At 54.0% G+C, this 17,192-nt stretch overlaps 2 protein-coding genes across 2 annotated transcripts; both read right to left on the reverse strand.

Moving 5' to 3' along the window:
- Nucleotides 1–5,355: 5,355 nt before the first annotated feature.
- EsH8_II_000135 (uncharacterized protein) lies at nt 5,356–6,836 on the reverse strand (the record flags this gene model as incomplete). The annotated part of the gene is made up of 4 exons (XM_083263433.1): nt 5,356–6,333; nt 6,385–6,572; nt 6,636–6,659; nt 6,719–6,836. 4 exons carry the CDS (start codon nt 6,834–6,836, stop codon nt 5,356–5,358), a joined length of 1,308 nt encoding a protein of 435 aa, XP_083120755.1.
- Nucleotides 6,837–11,708: 4,872 nt separating this feature from the next.
- On the reverse strand, nt 11,709–13,583 carry EsH8_II_000136 (uncharacterized protein; the record flags this gene model as incomplete). The annotated part of the gene is made up of 1 exon (XM_083263434.1): nt 11,709–13,583. One exon carries the CDS (start codon nt 13,581–13,583, stop codon nt 11,709–11,711), a length of 1,875 nt encoding a protein of 624 aa, XP_083120756.1.
- Nucleotides 13,584–17,192: the final 3,609 nt, after the last annotated feature.

A 17,192-nucleotide genomic window follows, 5' to 3' on the forward strand; every position in this document is an offset into this window, starting at 1 on the left:
CTTTTCGTTCTCACTGCCCCCAATCTCACAAATCGAATGTATGCGTATGCAGGTGTAGAGGATACGAGGTGGATGAGCCACGGGGCTGGGCTCGATATTGTTCTCTTGCACTCCTCCACTGGACACTCAGACCTTCAGATTTGATATGGGTGCGTGGGGTGGGCGGGCGCTGGTCGCACCTTTGTATACTAGGAAACAGATACAGGATCCAACAGAGCAAAACACTAGCCTCAAGGTGTGCACCGGTGTGCGTGCGCAACTGCAACGGCACAGAAGGTAGGCCGTTACATGCACATATGCAGACCTAGCCCACGTCCGCCCTGCCTGCATCAGCTTCATCCGACGTATCAATGGCAGAAGAGCAACTAGTTTGCCCATAGAATGGCATGGGCGAAGCAGAGAGCGGATCGCCGATGTAACAGGACCACGCGGCATTGGTGCCCGGGCTTGCTTGTCTGCGGCCCATCATGCTCCCCGGGAGGTGCTGCAGGAGCTTACTTGCGGCGTTGTTTCGCAACCAGCCTGTGATGCCGTCCTATAAGGCTGGCCAGCAATAACATGGGCCAGACGGACACGCATCAGGTCAGCGGCGATCGACAGGGCGGGGTCCTCCGTCCCCTCCATTTCGCTTCTTTCTCATGATCCTCTCGCGTATCGATGTCAAGGGGGGGGTATCCGCAAACGACCTGGCAGGGACGGGGTGACGAGAAGAGAGCACAAGGTCGTGACCACGGTACAGGCTCAGCCCGGAGCACTTCTATGACGGGGCAGTAGACAATTAAGACGTGATATAGCAGCAAACTATCGCGTTTCCACTTAGAGAGAGAATGATGCGGCGCCAACCCGACAAAAGAGCGTGAGTGCGAATGAGTATTTTGCTCTTTCTCGCCCCGCCGCCGAGGCAAGCACTTGCTACCTCGCGTGATGGTTCGTTCCTAGCTCAAGAAAGGAACGAAACGAACGAGTGTAGATAGGCAAAAAGGGTGACATGGTGCCTGCAATCCACACTCCCGCACTGTCACCAAAGTGACATGCCCTGCGTTTTGCTGCGTCAGCCTGGATGTCCCTGGTCAGATACCCATGACAGCGGCTCCACGGATTGTCGCTGTCTGCCAATGTCTGAAACCTAGTATGGATGTGCTGGAGGGCTCAGGAGGGAGGAGGGAATTGGACCGCAATTGAGACGGAGACAGGACAAACCGATGGGGCACTAGGCCATGGAGGATGATGGCAAGGCCTGAGCGTTGCGTCCCTGAGAAGAGCCCGAGCCCACATGACGTGAACGTGCTGTTGGCCTTGTTTCAAGGGAACATGCAGGAGGTGAGGTTGAGGAGAATGGGGGCGGAAGAAAATGGTGCGGGAGGTAGCCAACCGTATACGCCGATTGGCTCCACGGCAGGGCCTTGATCAGTGTTTCAGAAAGTTGGCCCAGGTGTCGCCGATGCGGTGTGCATGCCCCGGAGTGAGACGAGTTAGCTCCGGATGAGGGCTCCGTGATCTCCGCGGAAGCCGGGAACCTGCTGAGCTGATCAGTTGATCATTGGACGTGAGTCAACTGAAGTGAAGCTGAGAAGGCCTGAGGACGCAAGGAGAGACGGGCAATATGATCGACCGCTGTTGTTGCCTTTTCATCGCCCCCAGCCGTAAGTAAGCACGGCAGATGGTGACGGGCTGTCTGGTTTCTGCAGATTCATGCCATAGCTGCATGGCGCCGCCGACACGGGGTCTGGGGGCGTCTGCATGCACACACCTTAACTCAGGGCGGGCTGATCGACCGACTGGCATGCACATACTGCCGGCATCGACATGCTTTGCAACCGGTTGTGTAATAACGGTCGACTAAGACATATATTTAGAGCGCCAGTCCCGAACTAAATGTCCGTTGGTCGTGTGTGATTCGTGAATGTGGATGTGGTGGTTGTGGTTGTGGATGAGTTTCTGACGGGCCCCCGATTTTCCCAAACTTGAATTGCTCTCGTTCTCGCTCACTCGCTTCCCGCTTCCGTTGCCAAGTCCCAAGTCCATGACTCTCTGATCATAGCTTCTCCAGAGGCAATATTTTTAGCCGAACGACTATCAAGCATCATCGAAAGCCAAAAGAGGAAAAACCAAGAAAGGACGAAAAATACAGTTCGAAGCGAGCGCACATGTAGTTGGGTTGATTTGGGTTCCTGGCAGCCTAGTGATCAGATCGCCAGTGCGTCTCGCCAGGGGTGAGACCTCCAGATTCTCATTGTGCTCAGACGTCAGAACGTCCTATCTTCCATATCCTCCGGAACTCACACGCAGATCCTGACGATAAGTTTTTCTTTTCCCCTTCCCCTCCTAGAGAGAGGTGGCCCTGGCTTGGGTTTTCTGCCTGCAGTCCGACTCGTAGTGTTACTGAGAATGGTACAATATCCAGCCACGTCAAGTCAGTTGAAAGTAACTTTGTGAGCTCCGCACTTCCATCCTTTCTCTCGGTTCAAAGAAAAGAAGTAAAAAAGGGCCAAAACCAGGGTCGTGTCATCCGCAAACCCTCCTCTTTCCTCGAATATTAGAGCCTTTCATTTCATCCCCCCCCTTCCGCTCAGAAACCTCAGGTCTCGTCCGAGGCATCCGCTCACCGAACGCCGACAACGTTCCCCGGTCACTTGGAACATGAAACTCGCCTACCCGGCGTCAGTCCCAATCCTCGGATATTGCCAATAGTGCCTCTTCCAAGTCTCAATAGCAGAAGTATAAGGCCCGTTAATCTAGTTAGGCCTTGAGGTTGTTCACAAGACTTTGGTGGCGGACGACGTATTACCTGACATGGAGTGTAGTCTTGGACATTTGTTGAGTCCTAGTTGAAGTCAGATGAACAATAGCAAGTTGCCGGGCTTCAAGCATGACGTTTAGATTACTCATCTCAGTCAACTGGGGTCTTCACTCTCTTTTTAGCATATAAGGCCGCCGGGGTATTACTCAACATCAAGTGACTAATGCCTAGACTCGCCTCCCGCGACGTATTTCACCCCGTGGTTCAAGAACAGCAACTAAAGCCGTTGTGCCGTTGTGACACCTTCGCGAGCCCGGATTCAGCACTCTAGGTACATAGTATACAACGACGCGTCCGGCCTTCTTCAAGGATCTAGCATCGTCGACGAAACCACTATCCAGAATTCGGCAGGCACGTGCCAAAAGGAGGGGGGGAGATGTGATGCGACAGCTAGCTTGACATGAATGTCACCCTCGACGACCAAACCACGGAAACAAACACCTTTCCGCCCTCCTCGAGGGTTGCGACTGGCCCCAAAGGTCGTGAATCCCAGCCCCTCTCCCACTGTCACCCGCAAGCGCCCTGGCAGCAAAACAACGAACATCATCTTACCCAGATGAGCAGCTCTTTTGTCCGCAACCTTCTAAAGTCAACTTGGCCCCTGTCACATCTCTCAAATCTAGACTTCCAATGATGCCAGAGCAAAGCTTGACTTGTTGTTACATGGAACGGGATACTAAAGGAAACTGGCACCGGCAAGATCGTCCAGTCAGGCCAACGACCTTTAATCAATATTATACGGAGTGAGGTTTGTGTTCAGCAACGCACAGGAGCTTGATGCCATTCTTCCACAATGAGCTTCTGAAATACTTCTTGTTGGTTTTATGATGTGAAGCTACTGTGCCAATGTATGTTTACCCGTTTGAACCCCCCCCCCCCCCCCGGACACAATAAGCCTGCTCTCCCTTTACCCTCCTGTAGAAGAGCATTCAACAATCTGGGCCTGCCCGGCCCTGTACTTTAACCTACCGTATTATCCCTGGCTGGGCTCCTTTCAATTTGTGACGATTTGCCACGCCAGTTCATTGCCACAATCCGGCCAGAGCCCAAACCACGAAAACCACCATCAGAATTGACACGGGCTTGGTGTTGTTGACTGTAGCCCCAAGAACCTTCTTTGCCGTCGATGTAGCTGTCAGAGTGTTGTCAAGTGCCGCATGTTGATCTCCAGCCTTGAAACAAAGCTCGTTAGCCAAGCACTGCCCCTTCTCCATACAGAAAACCAACATACCAGCGTATTGTAGTTCCGGCAGTCGTTCTGTGGATCACGGCATGTATACCAATGTTGTTGTCCTCTGACTTGATCTTCCACGTCAATACATTAGTTATCAACATGGCCATTTTGATCGGAGCTCAGAGGTAACCTACTACCAACTCGGTATCCTTGAGTGGCGGGGGAGTCTCCCGCGAAGTAAACGTGGGAACGGTCGATAAAACCACCGTTGCCGTATCTCTCTTCGGAGTAATCAATCAGAAATATGATACCCGCGATGCAAAGCCCTGCCACGATGACGACGAGAATGGTTGTGATGGCCATGCGCATCCATCGAGGGCAGTGACAGCCCAGACCCAAGGACTTCACAACTGCCGATACACTCGGTTTCTGTCCCTGCTGTTCTTTTGGGTCCGGATCGGGTGGCGTTTTGGAAGGAATGGTGTGGCCTACCAAGAAGAATGGTGCCATTTGCGGTCGATGTTGTGGAGGAAGCGCAGGGTTGAGGGTGAACTATGGTTCAACAGGAGCTGGAAGGCAAACCTGGAACGTATTCTTCTGCGCGCGGAAGACGCACAAAACAATTTGGTCCCCAGTTATTCGGTGTCGATGACTGCCGAGATTGCAGGTATGTTGTGCGGTGATGGAACGGAAGCGTTGTCTTGAAGTTGGCAGTGGCTATAAAAGAGATGGCTTCAGTGCGGCGCGCAAGACCCCAGAGTCCTTCCTTGTATCGTGAGATTAGATCTGAAGGAGCGAAGTCGTTTCTTGCTGCCCGGTTCACACACGTAAATTACCAATCAGCAAGCAAGCACGGCTCACAGAGCCAACTGCCACATCTTATGGGTTTTGGAATCAAAGCAAAAGCCAGAGAAGTACAGAGACTGATCGAGGGACAAATCTTGTCGAAAGATTACATCTATCAATGGGCTTGTGGCCCTTGCTACCGTCATCTATTTTCATAGCCATAAACGCCTTGCTGTTTTCCTTCTCCAATGGGGTATTACTGATTAATCCATCATTAAACGTGCCTCAGAATCGATGCGTGAAAAAAACAACCCAGCATGTCGGCCAGGTTACCCAAGCCAAGTGTCTCTATTGCCTTCATCAAATGTGAAGCTTGGCCAACCGACTCCTTCGCAAATCGATACGCGGCATGCCCGTACGCCTGCCTAGCAAACAACGCCATATGCAATGCCTTGCTCAAACAAGAAGCCTTCATGTCTTCGGAAGACGGGGTATAGCCATAATCCAGTTCGTCGTGTAAATGAATGCACAAAATGTACAGAAGAAGTAGAGAAAGAAAGAGAAAAAGAAGAAGAAGAAAAAGACCGCGAGTCGATCACATCCACACGGTGAAAAAGATCATGACACCAACCAGGCCGAAGGCCATGCCGGCAATCTGCTTGGTACCAGACCCCGAAGGTCTTTCAGGTGCCGAGGACTTGGCGGATTGACTGGGTGATGCGGATGCGCTTGTGCTCGAGCCGGGTGTCGCTGCTGGACTCGATGAGAAACTGCCCTTAAACGTCTCTCCAAGAGTGGGCAGGCGAACATTGCCGTCCACCAGCCAACCGCCGGTTGCCTTGGGACATTCGCGGGTCGAGACACTGCTCGGATCGTAGGCGGACTTCATGACCCCGGAAGGAGTGATGGCGGCCCATTTGGACTGCAGGTTCTGGAACTCGGGCGAGCGAGGGATTGGGGTGCCCTTGCGGGTGAAGCCGTCGTATACGTCGCCGGCGGTGATTGTCTTGGAGACCTCGGGGCCATACGACACAATGCCGTAGCGGTTCTCCTCATAGATCCATTCGTAAACCATTGCTCCGCTCCAGTCATCCACCATGGGCTGGCTGAAAATGGCGTCTTGGTCATCCCACGTACGCGGGCCCTCGCCGGTGATGCAGCCCGTCTCGGTGAAGAATATTGGCACAGGAAATTGCTCGGCCATGGCCTGCAGGTTCGTGTAACCTGACGTGTTATACGTGTTGGGGTCGCACCACTCGTACGAGTTCAGCCCAAAGAAATCGATGTTGTCCTCTGTCTTTCCGCCACAAGTAAGGTAGTCCTGCAGCATGGGTCGCAGCTCAGCAATATCGGCAGCGGAGTAACCGACAGGAATCTTGCGGTAGCCTTTCTTGTCACGGTAGGCCTTCATGTCTCGCGTAGCGGCCTTCATGAAAGGGGCGACCTGGGACTGGTTGTTTAGTGCAATGATTTCATTGCCAATGAAGAAGCCTAGCACATTGTCGTATTTCTCAAAGACATCCATGACCTTGGCGTAGGCGTTGAATTGTGTCTCGTTCCAGTAAGGGTTATTCTTCAGTTCATGTTAGCAGTATCACACAGACGGCGTAGGGTGGGCACTGACGGGAAGAATGTATGAGTCAAAAGTATCCAAGTCGATGAGGGTGTAGATGCCAGCCTTGTCAAAGGCTGACATGCAACCATCGTGATTTGCACTGGGATCGACGTGGTATATGCGAATTGCATTGGTGCCCAGCGTCTTCATGAGGTCGGCATCACGGGTACATTGCTCGGTGTCAACCAATGGGTCATCTGAACAAGCTTTGAGTTAGACAATGCACTGCGCAAGTGAGTACTGAGTTGGGTTGGGCTAACCTGGCCTCAATTGGTAGGCAATGCCTGTAGTGGTGTCAGTCCTGAGGATTCTGGTAGTCTCGAGAGCGGATGATTTGGCGTACCTTTCATAAACCACTGTCTGCCGTTCTCGTCGAAGAACTTGTTGCCGACAATCTCGATTGGTGCGAGAGCTGCGGCAGTGCCAAGCAACAATGCCGAGACAAATTTGGAGATTCGCATGGCGAAGGAATAATCAAAAGCCAAGTCTGCGATAAGCTTCAACTAGCGGGTATGGGGTACTGAGCAGCCGATGATGCGAAGGGGTTGGTGATGTCTAAAGCGATGCGACTCCAAAACAAAAAACAGGGTCCAACTGAGGTTGATGATGATGGAAGAACCGAGACTGTGGGCGTGGTCGTTACAACAAGAGATGCCCAGTTCAAGCTGAACTAGAAAGATGGGCAGCAGTTGCCGATAGCGCAGGCGCTGAAAATGGACCAAAAAGTAGCGACAGCTGGGCGAAGTTGCCTCGTCCTAGTTTCGTCCTTGTCGGTGTTGTCGTCGGGTCGTCGTCGTCCTTGCTTTTGCTTCCCAAGTCTGGTTGATCATCCACCAACAGCTGTTCCTTCCCTGGCAGCAAGTTGTTTTCAATGCGACGCTGCCACAACTGCGCAACAATATAGCCAACGTGCCTTCTCGGCGGAAACGACAGTAAGGCAGGCACAAGCAGAGTAGCAAGCGCAGCAACCGGGCGGGAGGTTGTCAGGCGAGGAGGTGGAAAGGAAAGTAAATCCTGGGTATCGTCGTGGGTAAGCAAGCACCCTCACTCACATCAAGTTATGACGGGGATGCCCGCCGGGGGTGGGAGGCTATTATTCTTTTTTCCCTTCAGCTCGCCGCTGCAGGTTGACGCGGGACGCACTCCAAACAACATGGCCCTGCATTTTTTTCCCTCTCCTCTCCCCCTGCACCGTGTTCTGACATCGTTCCTCTTTTTCTCTTTTTGGAATCGCATCCCACCTCTCCACACACGTGGAGTACCAAACGGATGAACAAGACCAAGAGAAGTGGCTAGGAGCAGAAGCTTGGAGCTCGCTGTGGTGCTAGCGAGGCACCGGCCAGGGTGGGAAACGACGGCGGCAGGGGTGCGCAACGAGGGAAAAAACGAACCAGGAGTTCAAGCTTGGAGCAACAAGGCCGACTGCATGGGTCTGGATCAATGGAGGTGCGCCATGTTGTGCCATTGGCGGCGGGCCAGAGGGGAGGCACCGCCTATCTTGATTGTCGCCCGGCCGCACAGTCTGACTGGATTGGACAACTCGACATGGACGCTGCGGGCCGGCGGCGTTGGTCGGTCTCATTGGGGGCAGCCCGGATGGGTTGATGCAAGAACGGCCAGCCTGCTTACTGGTCCTGCAAGACGACGACGCGTCTTTCTCCTCGCACTGCTCGACACCTATGACATCTTTTCTCCAGGATTGTCGACTGCTCAGAATCCTTCCATCCCACGCACCCGCCAGCCCGCCAGCCCTCCCACCTAGAACCCTCGCGCTGGCTCCAGGGGGATTGAGGGAATAACCTCACGGCGCCTTCACCCAAAGTCTTCAGACCACTACGGAGAGGCAAAAACAAACTCAAAGCAGGCGCTTCTTTCTTTTTGCCCCCACGACCGCCAAATATGGTGCCATCCACCCGAAGCCACGCCGCCTTTGATATCTGTCCAACCGAACCGCGCTATTACTGTCCCAAGCCCAAGATTGGCTCGCCTCCTTCGTGTCCTTTCACACTAGCTTCTCAACCAGTCAACCATGAGTCGGGGGCCCGGAAAACGGACCGAGCTTTCTGATTGATGGGTGGTGCTAGTGGCTAGGCCGGCAGCCAGGTTGATTTAGTGCTTCCGGCAAAAAATAAAAAATAAAAAATGCTACAGACAAACGACGGACGGCGACCGCGGGCTCTGCCATCATGTTGGACGTTTCCTTCTTCCAGGCTGGCTGCCTCTGTCATTGCCCGCGAGTCGTGTCAGGACTGGGGGACCTCAACAAACCTTCTCTCTGCCCACATATCCTTGCTCATCACAATGTCGAAAACCCCGACTACGTCCAGTGACACCGCCAGCGACGATGACCTGATTTGATAGCCTCATGTTCCCTTCCACTTCTCCGGTTTGCCTAGGCCGGCCTACGGGGTCTCCCTTTCCAGATTAGCGACGGTTATCTTACAAGGCACGGTTGGAAATTGGCTATATGGTTTTTTTTCCCGCAGTCATCTCCCGTCCAAGGCAAATCCACCACCCCCCAGGGTTGAGCGCGGCAGAGATGTTGGCCTAGTAATAATGCCTTTTTTTCATAACGAGTATGACGCAACACCCTAATCGCAGCGTTCCATTGAAAATTCCTCTTGGCCCTGCTGCAGTCAGACTCTCGTTGACACGGACCAGGGTAAGTTTGACCCCGGTCCCGACTTCGTCGTTCGAGCCTTGTCTGCTGCGGGTGCACCTTGCCAGGGCCATTGCAAAAGAGTGGCACGAAAACCCAGGCTTCTGTTTCGTGCAGGGAATTCTGAATGTAGACACCGTCACCCGTCAAGTCTGGAGCAGTGCTATGTAGAGAGAGCATGCATGCATGCAGACAGAGAGCGAACCAACGGTTCAACGTCACAAGTGGACCCGGGCACCAGCTCCCTGTGGCTGTAAAGCATCTAGACGCCCTGAGTGACTGTGTCGCTGCTAGCACCCCCATATCGAGGTGGTTCCTCCCACGAGCCTCTTGGTTGCACCTCTGCTGTCATCGCCCGGCGAAATCGATGTACCGTAGCATTGCAGAAGGCGGCATATGGAGGAGAGGCCTCAACCTCGTGCACTGGACCGTCGGGTTGCATATGTGACACGTCTCGCAGTCATATGCGACGCATCGCAGCGGACGATGTTTATCTAACAATAGCGACCACAACGGCTCGAACCGAGACGAGGCAAAGAAAGAAGAGGAACAAAGCCCATCACCGTATCATGGTCTTCGCAGGCTTGTATAAACTTTAAAAAAAATCCTTAAAAGAATTCAATAAATAAACCAAAAAAAAAAAAAAAAACACCGAAGGGCATGGCGCTCCTTCTTTTTTTCGACAGGATGATGCAATCCGCCGGCGCCAAACTCTACCATATCATTCATCATCACCGGTACGGTATCCGTGCCGTTCGATGGAGGGAGGCCACCACACATGGCGGAAAAGCCCTGTTGGCCGCCAGCACCCTGCATGGACTGAAACGTGAGAGGGAAACCCCCTTTGAGAGCATCACGACTCAGCTCCCCCATCCGCATGCCGACCCCGCGGTATCCGTAGAAAGCGCAGCTAATATGTCCCAAGCATCGCTCAAAACTCGGGCGGGGATGGGTGTGGGTGTGAGGAGAGACGATAATACCAAACGGGGGATAAATGTAGGAGGGGGGAAGGGTCTAACGGGCCAAGCGGACACCACGCCCGCTAAAAAAAACAAAAAAACAAAGACGGGCGATCTCCCTCGGCGCTGGCGATGATAAGAGCGCTCTACGACACACCACCCCCCTTCCAGAACGAGTCTAGATACGGCCTCCCAATGCCCATCGTTCGGCACCCGCATCGCTTGGCTTCCCCTCCCTTCTGAAGCATAGGCAGGGCCAAGGTGCGGAGAGCCAAGGAGGGAGGTGCTATCGGGCCAGTTCCACACCGAGCCCGGTCGAGGCGGCTTCTGAGGGCCGCCAGCCAAGGTGAACTGCGAACAGCCCCCCCAGCTGTGCAGAGGCACAGCAAGGTAAGCAGGCGAGGAGGCAACCTGGGAAACTCTCGCCGAGTTGCTCGCAAAATTACCAACCTTCGGCACGTTCCAGAGGGGGATCCCACCTCCAGCTTCCCCCCTCCCCCCCGCATGCCATGCCATGCCATGGCCGTAGGCGACAGCAAGCTGCAAGTCTAGTCGAGGCATCTCCAGTGTAACTACCCTTGCCAGCAGCAAGGCGAAACGGACAGCACTCCGGAGCAAACCGCAGGGCATTCGCCTACCGAAAGAAAAAAAACCCAGAATTTCCAATGTATTATGTGAGGGGGGCCCAATGTATACCGTTAGCCAACCATGGTCTCACACTAGATACAGTCGTTCTGCTACTGCTCAAGCTGGCCAGGCTCCTGCAGAGCCGCGGAGGAGAATGAGACGAGATGATCGTCCAACGCAAAGGAAAAAGAAACCCGACAATGTGCATACCCGGCTGGGTCACTATCCAAGACAATGGGCGCGGCAATGCACCAAACGGAACTGACTGCACTGGGCAAACAAGCACCATGTACCTACCTCCACTCATCCCCTAGAAAAGCTACCTTCCCCCCCCCCTTCATTCCCCTTCCCTGGGACCCTGCCTGAGCTTCTTTGGCTTTCTGTTTGTCATGTAAACTGCCCATTCGGTAGAAATAGCATCACGTAAGAGGTACCGCAGATAATGCCATATCCATACCAGCCAGCGAGTGCCCTGGAGCCCACGGGTACAGGCCAGTAGCAGGCAGTAGTGAGACCGTACAAAAGGGATGGGCGGTCCCTCGGTTGCTCGCTTCGTGGCCGGGCACACGCTCCATTTTACACGGAGGCCTGCTCGTCTGTGTTTACCTCGACGCATCGCGGCAGAAGACGTTCAATCTGTCAAAAAAAGAGCGAGGGGGAGATTGCAAAAAAGAACAAGAAGAAGAAGAAGAAGCAATGTTCGACCGGTAAACGCTACCGACTGAACGAGAGAAGCTCTCGAGAATCAAAACTTTCATATCTCGACATTTTGTCTTCCAACTAAGATGGTTCCTTTCTGGTGTACAGACATGTCTGCGTTTAAGACTGTGTGGCAGAGGTATCGCTGAGCAAAAACAGAAAACACCAACAAAACATGACCAGTCCCCCAAACGGATGCCTCCTCCGTTGTTTATCTAACATTGAGATTCTGATGCAAAATCCAGGCAGCATGGTATGGTATCGATATCGGGACTGCGCCGACCCAATGAAAAAAAAAGGGGGGAAAGCAGAAAACAGTTGCAAATCATCAATCCTCAAGGCGTTGTCCTCCCTCCTCCCTCCAGCTCCCTCCGGCCGCCCGGCGAGGTTTAATAAACCGGAGCTTGATCGCCCCGTCCTCCTTGAACAGCGGGGCCCGAGTCCCACGGTCCGGACGGCCGCACCGGTGTAACACGAATGTTCCGTATGGCAGTGAATCCGGGCCCAAGATCCCGATCTTGGTCCCGATCTCGATCCCGTTCGCTGCTTGCCGCACTGCTGACCACGCTATTGTTCGACATCCCGCCGCTGCTATTTGTTCTCGAATGGGCAAACCCCCTCGGACTGGTGCTTCCGCTCAGGCTCTCGCTGCCACGTCTCGGCGGTTGGGAGATTGAGTTTTGCCGCATCGGCTGGGGTATGAGTTCGGTGTTGGGGCTCACGGCCTGGATGCGCAAGTGCGACATGCCAAAGTCCCAGCCGCCGTACTGATGAACGCAATGTGGTTCCGTTATATCGCAGTATTTCGTCATCATCTGGTAGATCTGAGTCTGCACCTCAGCCGCGCTAGGACGGTCGATGGGATTTGCGGACAGCATGCGGGCAACTATGTGCATCAAGGGGACTATGCCTCGGAATACGAGACCGCCGTCGGATTCGGATACCTTCTTTGACGCCTCCTTTGCCAGCGTGGACATCCAGGATTCGACCTGTCCGAGATTTTTGTGGAAAGATGAATCCAATACAGCGCCGCCACGACCCGGAGTCTTGTGTTTGGCAGCGCGATGCGCTGCAAAGCTCTTCGTCGTCTTCTTGACGAGGAAGCTCATCAAATCCAAGATGACGCAACCGAGAGAGAAAATATCGGCAGCTTGCGGATTTAGATGCGGGTTGGGCGTGTTCAGCATCGCGTTCGGACTGCTGGGGTTGTCGCTCCTAGGAATGGAGAAGTTGGTATGCGTCTCCGGGGACGTCGAGATGGCCAACGTTGCCATACGTCCCATGGGACTCGTCGGACCGCCTGAAGGACGGAACCATTGCTCGGGAGCAGCATAGTCATACGACTCCCGGTCGAACGAATTCTTGTCCGTGTACCCGGCCAGGACCTCGGCATTTAGCCTCGTGAAATCAGAATAGAAGATGTGGAGTTGGTTGGTGAAGAGGATTGTTGATGGTTTGATGTTCCCATGGCAGAGTCTTCGGCTATGGAGGTATGCGAGGGTGTCGGCAAGGCATAGGATCCAGTTCATGACCGACCGTCTCCTCTCCCTCTTTGGGAGACTCTTGAAGGATGACGGGGTGTTGCCGAAGAAGGACTTCAAGTTGGAGTCGGTGGCAGGCGTGAAAAGGACGTACGCGTCCGCGGCTCCGTGATGGGTATACGACGCGTAGTAAGAGACCAAGTGGTCGTTCTGGATGCCTCTGATGCTGTTGACTATCTCAACAAACTCGCCTCTCGAGAGTTGGCCTGCACCGTTGCCCAAGGGGATGCGGCGTCGGTAAAAGATCAACCCGGGACAATTGGGGAGAACGACCTTGTCAACTGCATTGTTCCCTGCCGTTCGGCGCTCAACGACGTCAAGAGGCACGATTTCATATTCATTGAACACGGTATGGTCGCCCCGCTGGAAAGGTTTGAGCAAGTAGTTGAACTGGCGTGCAAAGAACTTGCGCTCAATCTTTTCGTCTTTGACAGCCGTCAACCTGAGGCGCTCGATGTGCTCGGAGGAAATGGGCAGATCGTGGTCATCCCATGAGTCGTCGATGATGCCGAATATTTGATCTGGGATCTTGAGGTCGACGAGAACCAAGAAGATACGCTTGGCCTTGTTGTTGATCCAGTCCCAGTAGGTCTCGTCTGTCAGGCCGTCGCCAAAGGCCAGTGGTCGGCTTAGGCGCTCGATTTCCTCGGGCAGAAGATACTGACAGACGAACTGCCTCGTGACAGTAGCGTCAATCCTGGCTGCATCCCACCATTGACCCATGGTGGTAATGGCCAAGGTCGGGAGGTTGCTGATGTCGGGCAATCAGCCTCGCGGGGGACGTCGGGTCAGCCGTGTCTGGCTGGCTATGGCTCTAGCCTTGCCTTGGTGTACCTCGCCTTTGAATTCGGTTCGCGGGCCCTAGCCACTGAGATGCTGCCGTCTAGGACGCGGACAACACAGGCTGCATAACCGCGTGCCTCGCAGCCCGATTTAGCTTCACTCTTGGGAGCTGGGGGCGGGATGTGGGAACCGAGTTGCCAGCGACAAATTTTGAGAGTGTGTGAGGTTTATGTTTGAGACGAAGCAGATCAGGCCGGTACTGGACGGGAACGGAATTATTTCATGGGGTCAGAGGTGTGTCGGGTAGGTTTGTCAGTTCCACGTCGAAGTCCGTCCGTCCACTTTGGCTTCCATGTTCGGGCACCCTCAGTTAAAGAAAAGGCAGCCAGCCTGCCCTTACCTTCCCACCTCCCATTACCTCATGTACTCTGCTTAGGAGGAGGTAGGCTGAGGTACCTTTACCTGGGGTCCCAACACCCCGTCTGCAATTCAGAATGGGGCGTTTTTGGCTTTTGCATTTGAGGACGCAGCGGGCGGCACGGCGGGGGGGCAAGGTTGGCAGCACACCAGTGACAGAAGGAAGAGAAGGCCCCAGCTTGCGGGCGCAGGTGCGAATGCATGAGCCTTCAGTCTCATTCTCGCGTGCCCTGTCTTGGGGAAGGGAGGGGCGTATAAGCACCGGGGCGGATGTACCTCTACCTACGCCCCGTTTCTGCTCTGCACTACAGCCCTCTCTCTGCAGTACGAGGTTCTTCTTGCTGCAAACATGGGAATTGAAAGTCTCTCCCAGTCTTTAAAAAAAAAAGCCCCTTCACTTATCGGCAGTCTTTCATGATGCTGTTGGAGAAGTTCGATGCTGTGGCTCGCATAATCTCGTCAATTCATTGGCCAGGTTGGTCGCGAGATAAGAGGCCGTAGAGCCTGAGTGGCTGTTGACAGCTCCTTGGTGTCATAGCTGAGTCTTCTGTTCGGCAAAAAGGCGCCACCTTCGCTTTGACTCGCGGGATGCCACCCGCCCACGTACTGTTGTTCACCACCACCACCACCACCACCGCACCTCCAGCTCTTGCTGGGTACACCGGCTTCTTGGTCAATCCCCCCATCCTGCACAGGTTGAAGTGCGAACATGCTTGGCATGCCTTGTGGAATGGGTGTTCAATTGCACGCGACACAGAGGTCACCCCTCCTCTTCCCATCACAGTCCTGCGCAACTAGTCCGCTTCCTGGCACTCGCACATTTCCCGTCTCCTACCGAAGACCCTAGAGGACCCCTCCATCAGGGGCATGCCAACGTCATGCCAACAGCGTGGGCATTAGTGGGGTACTCCCAGAAGCTAGCTGATTTGCGGCTGCTAGGGGTCACCGAGGACTTCCCACCCCCCACTCGGCATACATCTCTTCTGAGCTTCTTCTTCAGACGGTTGGTTTATTACCCAGCAAGAAATCCGTTCTGTTGAACCTCGGGAGCACCGTATAACATGCTGCGGAAGGAAAGGCAAACTCGGACGAGAAGCGGGACGAAAATGCCTTGTCTTAGAAGGGAAATACGCTCGTTGGCTCCGCGCACAGGCTTCGACAAGCCCGCAGGCAAATCGGAGGGCCGCAATGCGCAGACGAGCGGGCGTTCGAGTGGTCTGGCCGCCGGAAAGGCGGCGGTTCAACCGGTGGGCACCGGCAGCCTGGCTCATCGCTAGGATTGATGTCCCAAATATGCCCCCAACGTCGCACTCTTGTGTCCTGGGTCGTTCGTTCAGTCTCCCAAGTCTCGCTTATGGACGTCACATCGGTCGCCGACTGACGAATGGCAATCGGCCTCTTTACTACCTAGTATATAGAACACGAAGCCCGTTGGCCAGTCGTTAGCAGCTGGAGACTCGTGGATGGCGATTTACCGCTCTGGGCATTCTAATTATTGCTAGAAAGCCCAAATAGTTGGTTCGATTTCTTGGCTTAAACCCGGCGTCGTGCTACATCACGATTGATCATATGGGACGCGAGCTGATGGATATTCACATAGCCTGGGTTCGTCGAAAAGGACATGCTTGCTACAGCTGCTCCCAGGCGATGCAGACGAAGTGCAGCCGTATGGGTGATGACCTGATTCGTCGGCATCATACGGCAGGAGCCTTTGGGCTGCCTTGATTGGATCTCTACATGAGTAACAATCACCTCAACCTGAATCGATGTTGGAGTTGAGAAGGATCGAGATGCAGATGTGAGGTGCCAGGAAGGGTTTGGGTTGCTAGGCTTCCAAGACCAGTGCATAAGGCCGTCACCAAAGCTAAGGTGACAATAAATTGGGGTTGGAATGCAGTGGTGGGGTCGGGCTTGATCCGCGAGCATACCCAGAGGCCAAAGTATAGGTACATGCTAGTCCCCGCCCATGCTTCCGATCGCCCTCGCCAACAACCCGAGTTGCGGCTTCCACAGCATACCCATCTCTGGTCGCGCTCTCTCCTCTCTCGGACTAGCCTCGTCGACGATATCCAACGCATCTCATACAATTCTTCCAGGCCCGAAGGTTTTCAAGTAAACCATCGCAATAATGAGATCACCTTTCTTTTCCTCACAAACGCCGTTCGACGCTCACCCCCGGCGACGATCCCCCAGGTTGGCTGACAACTGCCGTCTCCATGCAGGTCGGTTCTCATCGACGTATCTAAACCGGTACACGGGCACCCACACGAGCACCCTCGTGATCATTTTTAATTGCTCGGCAAACCGTTGCCTTGGCGAGAATAGAGTATCGTATCCTTCGCGCCCACGCAGACTCCGGGCGAGAATCGGCCGCGCCCGCACTCACAGGCCCGCAAACATCCATTATACTGCACTGTCCTCCCCCGAAGTCTGGCAGAGTTGCAACTCGCAACAAGTATATGTAGTCCGAGAGTTTAATATGTCACCACCCTTGCTGCCCGCCATCTTTATTCTACAATAGTATTTCAAACTCACGGGATGATGAAGCCAGTCGCCAACTCCCTTCAATATCGCCTCTATCTTCGGATTCCTCGCCCCCTGCAGAAGAGCCACATTCCACCTTTGGAAGCGTAGGCAAGACCGCTTGTGCTTTTGGTCCGGAGGGAAACCAATCTCGCGTGTCGCCAGCGTGCCCCTTTATGACTTCTCTGGACTCAATATCCGCAGCCAAGCAATACATCGTCGTCTTGGCAGTGCCCAACCAAGACCACCAAAGAAACATGAATCATCTCCATCGTCACCCATTGGTCGGCAGAGTCTTGGATAAAGAGAGTAACGGGCGCTCTTTGGAATGAGCGCCACTGACAACAGTTCTTTCAAAGTAGTCAGCCACGCTACAAGCCCGCGGCATGCCTTATCTATGACTGTTAGGAACCACATCACATAAGTGATATCGGACGGACGCTAAGGGTATGTTGAGGCTGTGAAACGCAACATTGTTTATGGCATCGATCAAACAATTGCGCTTCCTGTCTTTCGTTACCGAGCTCATCGCTCATTGGCCCCCCACGACTATCCGAGAACGGGATGCCTTCGACTCCCGAAATAGGCAAGGGCTAGAATGTCCGGAGA

This window comes from Colletotrichum jinshuiense, chromosome 2 (assembly GCF_051148585.1).
Source record: "Colletotrichum jinshuiense chromosome 2, complete sequence".
Taxonomy (NCBI): Eukaryota; Fungi; Ascomycota; class Sordariomycetes; order Glomerellales; family Glomerellaceae; genus Colletotrichum; species Colletotrichum jinshuiense.